Source organism: Physcomitrium patens, chromosome 1, assembly GCF_059467195.1.
Source record: "Physcomitrium patens ecotype Gransden chromosome 1, ASM5946719v1, whole genome shotgun sequence".
Lineage (NCBI taxonomy): Eukaryota > Viridiplantae > Streptophyta > Bryopsida > Funariales > Funariaceae > Physcomitrium > Physcomitrium patens.
The window spans coordinates 4,044,245-4,059,514 of NC_143410.1; the positions used below are offsets into that span (position 1 = coordinate 4,044,245).

General features: G+C 25.2%; 1 protein-coding gene across 1 annotated transcript; it reads right to left on the bottom strand.

Moving 5' to 3' along the window:
• Positions 1–7,415: 7,415 nt before the first annotated feature.
• LOC112278762 (large ribosomal subunit protein bL9c) lies at positions 7,416–8,548 on the bottom strand. The gene has a single exon (XM_024512533.2). The coding sequence runs from the start codon at positions 8,434–8,436 to the stop codon at positions 7,816–7,818; it is 621 nt and encodes a 206-aa protein (XP_024368301.2). The 5' UTR covers positions 8,437–8,548; the 3' UTR covers positions 7,416–7,815.
• Between the last annotated feature and the right edge of the window lie 6,722 nt (positions 8,549–15,270).

Sequence of the window (15,270 nt, forward strand, 5' to 3'; positions counted from 1 at the left end):
ATTTTAAACTTTATTATTGACTTTTTTCGGAGGCCTATGAATAATATCTCCACGATTCACATTAAAAATATGTAAAACTTCTACTTATAGAGTATTAATAAGCTTGTAAAGATTTGGAATAGTTGCAAATCTATTTTTACTTGTGCTAAGAATTGCATCCATAATTTTTCTTCTATAGAAAACTTAAAAAAATTAAATAGTTAAATTAGAGGAGAATAATTAAAAATCTCTAATATCAAATAATTTTTTTGATAAAAAGACGTAATTGACTCTCTTTATAGAAAAAACTAGTGTTAAAAAATTAAATTCTTTGCTTAAAGGTAGATAGTCCACAACCTTCAAAACACAACAATAGAAGTAGAATAATCTATTCACTTCTAAAAGAAGATAAGAATAATAAGTTAGAATTCTTTTCAAAATATTAAATACATGAATCTTAAAGAACTAAAATAATCAATACACTCTTGTGTTATTAAAAAAGACTAGATAATCACTCAAAGATGATATAATATTAAATTAAAATGGCTATTGCCAAAGATAAGAAAACTAGAGAGTCTTGAAACAAAATTAAAAACTAAAAAAGTCTTGATAAGTGTGAAGAAGGCTTCATTCTTGCTTCTACGTAAACTATCTAATAAGGAGCTATAGGGCAATTTTCTACAAGATCTTCAACACATATTGACTTTGTGAGATATATATCTTAACTTGCAAGGAAAGTTTTTTATATGTGCACATATAATTAGTTTATTTCACAAGCTACCAATAAATGTCACACATAGTTAATTTGTTGGCTAAGTTTTTAACCTATCATCAACTACAAACATGTATAAATCAAAGTTGCATCTATCAAGCTTCTAAGAAGCTTCTTTAAACGATGTTATGAAAATAATCTACTTTTACCTACTTCTACCTAATCATATAGGTAACTATTGAAATGAATACATATACATGTGATATTTAATATATTAAAGATACTAAGAAAAGAAACCAAAATATCAAGAACTATAAGAGATAAATTAAAAAAGAATACTAAAACATTAGTAACTTTAAAACTAAAATATATTAGATATTTCAATATATAATTCAGTACAAAATAAGATATGAAAATAAATATAAAATACATATATATATATATATATATATATATATATTATATTAATATTATATATTTTATGGTTGTGATTATTATAAAATCATCATAATTTGTAGGTAATTATAAAATCACCATAATTAATAACATATTAAATTGGATAAAAAGTATTTTAGAATATAATTAAATTTATGATTTTATAGAAATATTTTTTGAATTAATTAATATTTTTTATAACATATAAAAAATTATTTTAAAATAAATTATAAATTCATGTATTTAAAAATTTTGATACATATATATATATATATTTAAAAATTAATATTTTATATATTTTTAATTTAATAGTCAAGTTTTTTTTTTTCAATAACAATAATTGTTTATTTCTTATTTAATAGCAAAATAAGTACAGTATTTTTATTAATTCAATAATATTAGATTTAAATTAAATTTTTATTAACAAAGTTTTTCATATAAATATTTTTATTAATAGAAATATTACAATTTATATATATAATACAAATAAAGTCTATTAATTTAAAAAATAAAAAATTAACTTTATATTAAAACCTTAAAGTATTTATATATATAATATTAAAATATTATTTATTATCTATTAATAAATATAAAACTTTTAATGCTATTATTCATTTTTTAATATAGATTTTTTTAAAATAATAACTTGGTTGGTAGTGAAAAAGGATTTGTATTTTGTTTTTAAAATCAAATTCAAACTTTAATAAAAAAAATTAATCCAAGTATTCAAAATATTTTTGTATTACATTAAATATTTAATTTCTTTTTGATTAAACTAACTAAAATTTTATTAAACAGAAACTTAATTCATAAATTCTTAAAAGTTAATTTCTAGTTTGTTCTTAATTTATCAAAGGAACCAACATAATTATTTAGAATTTAAGTCTTATATTTATTATTTTATAGCATATTTATAGTTGTAAAATATTTTGATATAATATTTAACTGATTTGATCTTAGACCATAAAAAAATACTATGTCAACAAATTGCATTCAAAGGATTTATAATTTTTAGTATTATTTTTTATTTTCCATCTTTAACATTCAAAATGTATAATTTTACTTACCATCTATAATAGTAAATTCTAAATACATACTCATATTTATTTTTAGATATTTAAATTTTTATAAAAAAATCAAATTTGATTGTTTTGTTTTATTGTATTTTTATTTTCTTCAAACAGAGTCATAGATTTGTTATGTTTTTGTTTTTTAAAATTATTTTATTAATAAGTTTAATATATGAATTATTAATACTCTTCTTTTATTTAAATATTATTTGAAGAATCTTAATTATGCATTTTAATTTTATTCTTTAGAAAATCAAATAATATCATTAAAAAGCAAAAAGTAAAAATTAAAAATAATTACAACAATTTTACTATATCTTTTTATTGATTTGATATAATATAAGTTTTATTTTTTTATTAAATTATTTAATTACAAAAATATATAAAATAATATGTATATAATTGTTATTTTTTTATTCATATTATATTGAGTGTATCTAGTGTATGAATTTACTGTTGAGAAATTATATATAAAATATATTTCTATTATATGAAATATTAATTATTTAATTGAGGCTTACATTAATTGTAGTAGAATTTCAATTATGAATGCCCATCTATGGAATAAAGTGTAATATAACTATCAGGTGTATAACTAATGCATTCTAAAATTATATATTGATTATTTCATTTAAAATCATTAAAACAACAATATGAGTTTTTAAATAAATATATCTGACAAAAATATTAACAAAAAAATATATGTGTTTAAAATCTTATAAATCATGATTGATTTTGTTAGGTAGGTTTTTATTTAAACCTTAATTATGGAAAGCTTAGAAAAAATATTTCAAGAAAAATTATCTTCAATCTTGTCTTTAATCTCTTATTGAATTTGTACTTGTATCTCTATCTTGTATTGTATGTAATTATTATGTATCATTACATGATATAAAATAATTGACAAAATCCCAGCCATTTGATATTATTTTTCTAATTTCTATTGCAATTCTAGTTACTTCTAATAGTGTATTAACTATTTTTTAACAATATCACCTATTTGGAAGATTGAGTTTAGAAGAATTTACAAAACTATAGCGTTTATTATTAAATAGAAAAAAATATATTATAAAAGATTGACTAACTTTATAAGTTAAGTAACAATAATATAATAAGATATATCCATCTAAAAATATATCTAACATAAAAGCACTTGTATTTTAAAAATAGAATAGAATAGAATAGAATAATAATATAGCAAACTTCAAGTATACCTAAACCAAACAGGTTGTACTTAACCACAACACAAACTAATTGACATATGAACACAAAGAATAGCAAAATATATTGTATAGACTTGTACAATAATTAAATATAATAGTTTTTTATTTATAATTTAACTTTTGAGCTATAATAGAAATCAACAATAACATTTAATAAACTTTGTAACAATTTTTATTTTATTTTTATGTTATAAGTAGGTAGATGTAAGATTTTTACAATTTTATATACTAAATATTATAATCCTAATTTTCAGAAATTATGATTTTTTATTTTTCATAATTTAATTTATTTTTGAAAATTTTATAATGTAATATTTTCTTTGATTTTTTAATATTTAAATAAAATTATTATCATTAAAATATGATTTTAAAGATATTATTGTAATATACATAATAAATGATAATTACAAACTATACATAATAAATGTATTATATTTATGTTTATACACCAATAATTTTTAATAAAATATTTTATGTGTATTATAGTATATAAATAGTCAAATTTAATTTTTTTATACTTATATTGATTCATTCAATATGCTATACTAAAAATCTATATTTTTAATATTTTTGAATAACTATAAATATTTTTATGAAGAAACATTAAAATTATAAAGCATTGCATATAATTGAATGTATAATATACATTATATATAGAAATTTATTTAAAGATTCAGTATGTAATATGTGTATTCTATCTTGTACAAGATCAAAAAATAATTAATCAACAGTTTTATGATATTCTAAAATCATGTGTTAAAAATAATCTTTTTTTTACTATATTTTTTTCCCCTGATATCAAACTATAAATACTATTATCTTTGCTTTTGTTATTGTATAAACTAGTAGAACCATTGTTTGTATCATTCCATGATTCATTTCAATAATTATGTAATATTGTATTGCACAAAATATAACAAATTTGTATCAGTATTCAAAATACATATTTTTCTTTTAATATTAGATTTGGATACATAACCCTAATAGAATTTGATATTATTTCTTCAACATTCTAATATAAATTTCATTTTTGACATGCACGGATATATAGTAGGTGTTGAAAATTGCATTTTCTATTATTGAAGATTGCAAATATTTATGTAGTCTAATAATAATTGATGATAAATACAAAATGCTATCCATAAGTAAGTGGTTGTTGTTGATAAAGTGCTTCAAATCATTTATTACATATTCAATATTTACAAGTATTTTTTTGGCATATGATAAACTTGAAAAACCTCCATGCACCCACAATAATAGCTAAACAATATTACATAAAATAGTAGAAATTAAAGCATAGAATTATTTTTTATAATAGTAATATTTTCTAATTTTTGTAGGCTTACATGCCAATTCAATAAGTGTACTAATGTAATATATAAGAATGCAAACAACTAAAAACAAAGCTGCTTACACTTTTAATTTAAGTATTAAGTGTAGATTATTTTGTAATTTTATTTTATTAGTTTTTGGTAACTTTTAAATTTTAATTCATTAGGAATTAAATAAAAAATAAAATAAATATTAGTTTAAAAAAAATATATTTAAAAGAAAGAAATATTAAAATAAAAATTGATTAAAATTTTCAAACAATTATTATTATATAAGAAAATTAATAATATTTGGTAATTTATTTTTATTAGGTGATATTTAAATAATATTTTTAGAGTTATAATATACTACTTATATCCAAAGAAGAATAATAAATATTGATAGTTCCATGTAAAGAATCAAAATTCTCAAATCAAAATGCATTATATATTATATGTTCTTGTAATATTGAAGTATCAAAGTTCACTGTATTAAAAGTGGATTTAATATAAACATTGATTTTCAACTATAATAAATCATAAATATTAGTATAAATAATAATCCATAATTACAACTTAGCAAGGCATAAGTAAATTAGGATAAAAATTGTAGTATTTTGTTCTTTTGAAATATAAAAACTAATATTAAAAACCAATTACATTAAGAATAGTATAATGTGTAATATATATATAATAAAAATCTATGGTTCTAATCTATTAAATATTCTATCTTCACAAAGGATCATTAGTGGATTTTTTTTATAGTGCATTTTTTGACTTAATTTCTTTAATTAATCCTTTGAAATAATTTTATTAACTTTTGACTATAAAAATTGTGCAAGCAAGTTACATTTTTTTTTTCTGATTTTTAAAGTTTTTTTTTTTATGATTTTTTATGATTTTTTTTTCTTTTTTATTTTTTTTGAAAATCTCATAAAAGATAGTGTGATAAAAATTGAATGTACATATATAAACACCCTTCATGAAAAGATGCTTCTTAAAAATTGAAGATGTTGAGTGTTGGAACTTATTACAAATGTGCACAGATCAGACTCATAGTAATGCAGTTTAGACGACACAAAGATGTAAGTGGATTGCTTACAGAGTTGAAGCTATGTCCATTGAAGAACACACAAGGAATCCAATTCTACTACAAAGAGCTCTTGATATGCAGCACAACATCCTTGTCAGGTTTGGACAAAAACACTATTCCTAACCCTAACACCTGCCCTAAATGGATTTCAAATTGTATCTACACCAACTAACCTACAACATATTTTACTAATAAATAATCCAATTAAATTGTAGCCAAGTGTTTTCAAAGAAATAAGCGATTCAAGTTTCAATTTTACTAGTGAATATCTTTTGTATTATAAAGTTGTAAAGTAAAATTAACATGATTTAAGGTTTTAAAGTTGTAAGCAGTTTTGATGTATAAACCTCAATGCTCAAAGTAAATAAGTACAAAATATATTTAAAAAAACAACACATTGCAGAAATATGTTTTAATTTTTTTAAATTTTTTTAAATTTTTTTTCAATGAAATTTTCAACAACAAAATTGAGCTTTTAATCATAAATTGGACAATAACAGAACAAATTAGGCACAAAATGAATGCCCACAAACAGAGACATTTCTTTACTTTAGAAAAACAACAAGTGTTCCAATTGTTCATGTTTAACAAGATGCTTCATTGTACACGATAGAGTAACATAATTTGTATGCATGTATGCATGTGCATATCTACACACACACACACACATATATATATATATATATATAGAGAGAGAGAGAGAGAGAGAGAGAGAGAGATAGATAGATACACACATTAATTCAGGTAGTTTCTCATCTTATTTACAAATCAACAGTTATTGGTAGTACAGACATGTACATGAAGATGTTGCAACAGCAATGACTCTTCTACTATCATGACACTTTGAAATTGTCATCTGATGCATTTAACAATTGATTATTGCAAGACTAGAGTGGATTAGCAATAGAAAACATTGTATGGAACATCTTAGATTAATAAAATCTTACCTTAAAAATCGTTTTGCCATAATTGTGCTTCTTAATCGATATCCACATGAGTATAATCAATACGATCCATGGGTTTCTTAGCCATAGATTTTCTATATTGTACATTCTACAGTAAAACACGATAATGCATGCTTGGTTCAATCTTTAAGTCCTTAGGTATCATCATATCATCATAATACATGACTCACATAAAATCTAAGCTACATAACAATCCAGAAACAATACAACCACTGTTGACAAACATTCCACTTCTTTCAAAGAAACATTTGGAACCACAGCATTTTGGTTCGAAAGCATATGACCAGTACTATAAATGACCAATAGAAACAATAGAATGTCCAGTCTCGCCTTACAAACACTATAAAAGAAACGTCTGAATCTTAGCGTACAATGAAAACCCTAAGAAATCAAGGAATTGTCACATTGCACAAGGAAAACAGCATCCACATTCTGTCACTGACGCTACACAAGGCTCGGTGCATGAAGGTTCTCTGCCGAATACGCGGCTCAACCAAACACGCTTTGAAGATGAGGAGAATTCGACATATTGTGCAACAGTACTAGTACAAACCCTAAAGCATAGGTCCTGGCAATGGTAAACTCACATGCAACAAACCATGATGAGAAAACACGCGTGCAAGGAGAATTACGATAAGAGTACAGGATGCTCATGAAGTAACATTGAATACATTTTACAACATGCAGCAAGGGATGCTGAGTCTCAATTCGCGGACTACAATGGTGGTCATGTCGCAGTGTTAGAGAATACTCATCTAAACAGAGGAAAACCTGGACGGACTCTGCAGAGTTAAGATGGCAAATGCAGAAGAGAAATGTGACTTCGAAAGGAGCCGAGCTTTAGACACAAAAGTCACATCCGCCACAAGTAAATTGCGTCTACAACTAAAAGAAACTTGAATTCTTGACCTAAGTTGTTTAGAAGCTTCAACTGAAATCTATGGACAGGTGAAAAAAAAATGTTCGTCATCGAAAAATCGAAGAATGAGTAAAAGAGCAAACGAGGCGAAATTGAGGAGCGCGCATCACTACTGCCCGACCACATTGATCTTCACCTGCGCTGTCACCTCGGGGTGCAGCTTTATCTCCACCACGTACTGCCCTATCTCCCGCACCTCCGGCACCGTCACGTCCCTCTTGTCCACCTCCTGCTTCGTGTTCGCCCGGATGATGTCCACAATGTCCTGCGACGTCACCGACCCGAATATCTGCTTCCCTTGTCCTCCCCTCTTCCGCCGCAACGTCAACATCCCCGCGTTCTGCAGCAGCCTCGCCACGCTCTCGGCGCCCGCCTTCACCACCTTCCGCTCCTCCTCCTTCCGCAGCTCCTCCACCCGGATGGCCTTCAGAATCTCCGGCGTCGCCAGCTTGGCCTTGCCGGTCGGGTACAGAAAATTGCGAAAGTAGCCGGTCTTCACAGCGAGCAGAGCTCCGGTCTTGCCCAAGTACTCGACGTCTTCGGTGAGGATGACCTGTCGCCGCTTTTGCACGCGCTTGTCCGCCACCACTGCGAGGGGCTGATACGCAGGGCTGCCGCTCGTGGAGGCTGCCGAGGCTGCGGGTTTCTGGGTCAAGCTCTGCGCCCGCAGGCCTTCGAAGCACGGCAACAGAGCGGGCGACGCCATGATGTTCGCCATCGCCATCGCCATTACCAGTGTTGCAAAATCGCTGAAAACTGCAAAGGAATTGTTCGTGATGAGCCCCCGTGATAAGCTCCTTCCCCCACTCCCTCCCAGTCCCCCCCTTGCCCGGTCTCGCCCTCTTCCCCCTTCGTGTTGCTTTGGATAAGGCGACGGTTCGGCTTTGTTGATTGCGAACGAAATAAGGACGAAATTTGGACGAGCGTCGGTCATAATCTTGACGATACTTGGATGAATTCTGGACGAGAGTCGGGGAAGTCATTTTTCGTTGCTTTAGTGTCATATTGCTCACACCAACAAACGAGGTGAACCTGTTGGAAACAAATGGAATGGAGCTCATGTAATCCAACAGGTACCCCTGTCATGCACAAACTCATTTACATTGAATTATTTCAAATTTTAGGTTTCATCTTCTTGTTTTGCATGCATGGACGTATGATTTCATGCAGAAAGAATTAAAAAAAAAAAAAAAAAAAAAACAATCAGAATAAGTAATAATTATATTTGAGCATGATATGATTTACAGAGTTGTTATGTCAAGACACAAAAAAGTATTTCTTTTCACTCGATAAATAAATAATAGATATAGTTTTTAACATTTGTAAATATTTTTCCTATTTTTAGATGCAATTATATACTTTTCATTAATACAGATATATGCAAATATGCAGAATCTATATATTGTATATTTTTTTATTTTTTTATTAATTTATTTAAGTTACATTAATAATAATCTATAATTTCTTAGAACCAAAAGCAATATTCAAACCCATGATTCAATATTCATATAAATATCTTGTAATTAATTTTTTTAAAACACTTATAATATAACTTAAAGGTCTCTTATATTTACAAATATATTTTTTCAATAATGTTAAATTGTAATAAATATTTTTTTAGAAATATTTTCTAATTTTATTAATTATTACTTCAATTTCTATGTTAGATAATATTTTTAAATTAATTATAACTTTTTAAGCCATTTTTTAATTCTTAGTCTTAATTTTCTTACTATTAGCAATAAACTCTACATATATTTAAGGTTGTATGAGATTACTACACTACCAAGAATTTAATTGCCATAGGCAGAGTTTTTATATTATTATTAGCAATGTGGAAATCATACTCTTAAGTGATGTCCTTCAAGATCTAATTTTAAATTAATACAGTTTCTTAAGACAATCTTTAATAAAACAAATGATTTCTTAAATTACCACTAAAGTATTCTTTGAGATTTCAAGAACCTCAGAATTTTAAATATTAATTTAATCTTTTTTAAAATTGATGAAAATTCTATTTAAAGATATGTTATAAATTTATATCAAGTTAAAATAAGGAGAATTTTGAACCAATCCTTCTAAACTTTAAATTGACCCACCAGAATGGCACCATAAACACTTGACTGTTCAAACACCCAAGGCTTTTTCTAGTTGCCATGAACAATACATACTAAGTATTGGCACCTTATTAGCAAGAGGGTGCCCAAAATTGTTTGGTTAAATTAACAAACATGTCGCTTAAGTTGAAAACCTATCTATTGTAAAGGAACTAAGGCCAGCCAAGAAGAGCCTTAGAGCAATTTGAAACCACAAAGTCATACAGTGGATTGATTTAAAAATTATTTGGATCAATTTGATATTCCCCTAAAATAAACAAAGTTTTTAGAATTAATTTATTATATTTTGCCACAAAGTTTTGATATATATATATATATATATCTATATACATATGTATATATATTTATTTATATCTGAAATTATTTTTTAGATGTTAAAGATTACTTATTAAAATAAAGATTCTATACTTCTTTTTAATCTAAACATCTTAGACTCATTAAAAAAAACTAATAATATCAAAATGTACTAAGGTCTTTGTAAGGTATTCAAAGCAACTATGTTTCTATTCTAAAATGCCAATCATTCATGTTTTATGCAGATGCCTAGAAACTCCTATTTTAACGTACTGTAAGCTAAGATTGTAAAAATTGATGCATATCATGACTGTATTCTATGGTAATTAACAATAGAAGAACACACATTCTATATAAAATTTATCCAAAAATAAAAGAGAATTAAATCTTTCTTGTTTCTAGCTGTCAAAGTTAATTGTAGTATTATTTGTTCTGATTAGTATTCAAATAAAGAATATGATTCTTAATAACTATTTATTATTTAATTAATTTTAAGGTTTCCAAAAAATCAATTTAAAAATTTATAATATATTATCTCTTATTTAAAAATAATTATATATATTTATGGGTACTAAATTTTATTTATTTATTTCATTGATACTATATATCATTTTTCAAAATAATAAATAAATTTTATAATTAAATCATCTTGAATTATTCTGATTCTATTTTATTTTTTTAATGTGATATTTTGATGAAAAATTTGAAAATAACTGTTAATTTTGATAATTTTCTTAACATCTACAAGTAATGAAAATAATAAAAAATATCCAAAAAGAACAAAATAAATAAGAAAAGAAATTAACCTTATATTTTGAATAATAAGTTTTTAGATACAAGTCTTTCATCAAATTTTGACTTTGTATGATCTTTGATCTTGATTTCATCTAATGTACAAATTATAAAATTATTTTAAGACTGTTGGTTTTAAAAATATTTGATACTCTTATAACCGTACTATGTAAATACAACTTATTTACTTCTTGTGACAAATTTAAATAGGTGATTATTAATATTTAAATACTTTGTATAATATCTTTTTATTTCATTTAAAAAAATAAATAGATAACTATTTTGATTTTGATTTTTTTATTTTATTACATTATACGTAATATAAAAGCAAAAAAATTCCTTTGAAATTGTTAATTTTTGTAACTTATTAAATTTAATAAATTAATTATATTATTGTAATCTTTGAATTTTACATATTAAGATTTATATTATATTATTTATAATACCTTTAAAATAAAATATTTACTATTAATTTTTTGATTCACCTATATTTTTAAAATTTTAAATCTTTGATTATTATTAATGAGAACTTGTTAAAAATACAAGTTTATGTATTGATAAAAATATCAAACAAATAAATCAGTACAAAGAAGACCAAAAGAATAGGAAAATTATGCTATAATAACTAAAAGATTATAGTAAGAATATAATATAGCTTAGAAGCTATACAAAATAAAAATTAAGTAAATATGTCTTTATTTGTATAAATTGATTTTAAATTTATACTATTTTCAAAATTAAGAGCTTTGGTCTAAATTTTTTTAGAATATACTACTAAAAAGTTATATATAACGAAGTTTGTATTGATAAAAAAAAATTATTTGAATTTTAATAAAGTAAATATTTTTAAAAATAAATTAATCATAATTTATAGTATTTTATTCAAAAAATTCTAATAAAGTATTTAAATAGATTGTTAGATTATTTTTAAATAAATCAAAAATAAATAGAAGGATTTTAAAGAATGTAATACATATTATGTATGTATTATTTATATGATTTTTATTTTTTATTTTTTAAATAAAAATACATAATAAATTTAGAAAAATATTAAAATAATATATATATTTATTAAATTAATCCACTTTATTGCAACCATTGTTAGAAAAATGAATCATCTCCAAAAACCATCATTATAATCATGGTCCTCATATCCACCCTCCTCATTTCCAATCCATGCTTCTTCTATTTTTAGCCTTCTTCATCTTGACCCTTCTCCCCCTTTTGTTTTCAACTCTCATCTCAACCTCCTTCGTTCCTAGTTATATGAGTCTTAGTCAAGAATTCTTTGTAGTAATATTCTTCTCTCTAACTAATGCATCATCTTTCCTATATTAAATCCTTTGATAAGACAATGAAACCTATAATGTTTTACAAATAACTTTGTGTTCCAATATCAAGTTTACAGTAATGTAATCTTGCATTGAATTAATTAACATTATTGAGACCAATTTTAATCCTTTAGAAATATAAAGAATCCTATTGGTTTTTTTATCTAGTGCAATTAAATATAGATAATTTTAATAGGAATGAGAATAGAAATAGTGGTAGAGAGTAATTGCCCAACACCTCAAAAAATAATTCAAAAGTATCTCAAATAGATACTTTGACTTACATTTGTTTGAACTTCTATACAACTCTAATGTCAACATTTGCCGCTGCCTCAATTAGTGCAAAATTCACACTCTACCTCAATAAGGTCTCTAAACCAATAAGTCATTGAAATATTTTTAGACTCATTTTTTAACAAAAATTATTCCATAAACAAACTATTGGCAATTTTTGGATTGTTTAAGAACTACTTCTAACTTCAAGTTTGTTCAAAATAATCTAAAAACAATGAAATTGTGTACATGAGAACAACATAGTTTGAAGTTGGAATTGAGAGTATCAATACAATTAGTTGTCATTTTACCTCACAAGACAATATTGATACTATTCTTCCACAAAAATACTACAAAATTGCTACCACACTGTGGAAGTGGATACCAAATATAAGCCCAAGAACCACAACCAGCCAAGAGCTCAATGATACCATAAGTTCTTTCAATTGCAACTTAGTTTCAAGGACTACATTCAACCACAACTTTATTTGTGATTAAATGTAATTGACAAGCTTTTTCTTTGATGCTATAGACAAGAATCAACAAAACAAAGTTAGGATTCTATTGAGTAGGAGTCAAATCAAGTTTGGTATTTTTGGAATAAGAAAATTAGTGGTTAAAAGATCTAACATAAATTACATCTACAATATATATTAATTAAAAAGGACAATGAACTTTGCATATAAAAAAGCAGTATAAGGCCAAAGATAATGATTGTTCTTTCTTGTATAAGGAAAACAATGTAAATAATTAGATTGTATGAAAAAAAACACAAAAAAAAAAACAAAACAAAAACAAAACAAAACAAAACAAAAAACAAACAAACATGCAAAAATTAAATATTCATTTAGCTAGAGTAGATAAAAAATTAATATGATTCTCTGCATTTCTAGGAGATCAAACTTGGTCTCACCTTTAATAAGTTTGATTGTTCCAATGCAAGATTGTATTGTTGTAAAATTGAAATTGAAATATAAAGTTGTTTAGAAAAAATTATAGGTTTCATTGCCTTATTTGATGGAAAAAAGACAACACCACATCAATTAGAGAGAAGAACTCTGAATTGAGGCTCATACAACTGGGAACAAGAAGAAGAGAGGTAGGAGAGGAGAAGATGGAGAAGGCTGGGAATGGAGGGAGCATGGATTAGGAACAAGATGGGTGGATATGATGGCCATAATTGTAATGATGGTTTCTAGAGATGATCTACTTTTCTAAATTTAAGGTGGATCAATTTAGTGAATAGGTAGGTCATTTTTATCAATTTTATAAATTTAATATTTTTACTAATTCATTTTATATACATCAATCAAGAGATTTAGTAAAAATATTAAATATTATTTATTGTATTAATTTTTATTACTATATATATTTAAATATTATTTTGATTGCTTAAAATTCTCTCTAATTTACACCATACTTGTAAATAATTATATTTTATTGTGATAAAAAATTATTATGTTGTTAATCCTAACTTTTATTTAATTTTATAAGTAATTATTAGAATACTATTCTAATATTGGCTTTTTAATTCTAAACTAATTAAACTTTGAAAATTGATTAGGTTAATATTTATTGAGAGTTTATTTTAGGAATATAATGCAAAAAATTGCTATAACAAATAAAAATATCTAGATTTCTATTAACATCTATTTTTTATATGAATTATAAGAACTTTGCAAGGAACTTTACTTTGGTTTTATATACTTATATCAGAACTATCATAATACATTAATACACGTTCTTTTCTTTTATTTTCTTTTTTTAATTTTAATAGAATTATCTGTTGATACTATACACATAAATACAAGTTTTAAAAAATGAACATGTTTTCGAAATTCACCTCACAAATACAATGTTGGTCATTCCTTGTAATGTAAGCTAATGATATACTTTGTGTATTTAGAGAAGTTATGGATTTTTAAAAAGAAAAAACTGCCAATGATCCCAATATCACAAATGCTAAGAGATAGATATTGGAAAAATACTCTGTTCAAAACATTAAATTGAAAAGGTAAAGAGAATTCCAACTCAGTTTATAATTTGTTATTTGTACGGTGAAATAAATTAACTATAATTTTTTTTAATATGAGAAAAATTACAATGAAGTAATTAAAGAACCAATACCTTCAAACAACCCATTGGACGCTATAAACCAGACATTTTTAAGTGTAGAATAGTAGCACACTGTACCATACTTCATGCTATGCATACCTTCATTGCAAATATATATATATATATATATATGAAGGAAAGCATAGCCAGCTGGAAAAAACTACATCATTCACACAATCAATAGATGCTTTTTTCCTGTAGTTGGAATTATTAGAGCTGGGATTAGAGCTGGGGTTAAGATGGCCTTATCCCCAGCTCTAACAATTCCAACCACAAGACAAAACTTCACATCCTGAGCATGAGAATCCTCTCATGCAAAACTCGATCTCAGTTCTACTTAAAATCCAGTAGAAACATTTCAAAAACCAGAGAATCTTATTGCAAAACGTCATCCCAAAATCCAGTAGGTATGAAACTTGTATCATGTTGAAGACAGACTGATCTACATTAACACCTAGACTGTGATCTAAAAATGTGGGTGAGGTCATATGTACAGTAACCTTCAGCAGATTACTGGCCTGAAGATTAAAGAAATCGAATAATTGCGTCACTTCCTCACAGCCTAAACTAATCTTAATGCCTCGACACATCCATAAAGACCAATAGTGCCAAAACATGGACCACAATACGGACTTATACTGG

Bases quoted from the DNA above. Each gene is read 5' to 3' on its own strand.
- LOC112278762 (XM_024512533.2), bottom strand. From the start codon at position 8,436: ATGGCGATGGCGATGGCGAACATCATGGCGTCGCCCGCTCTGTTGCCG.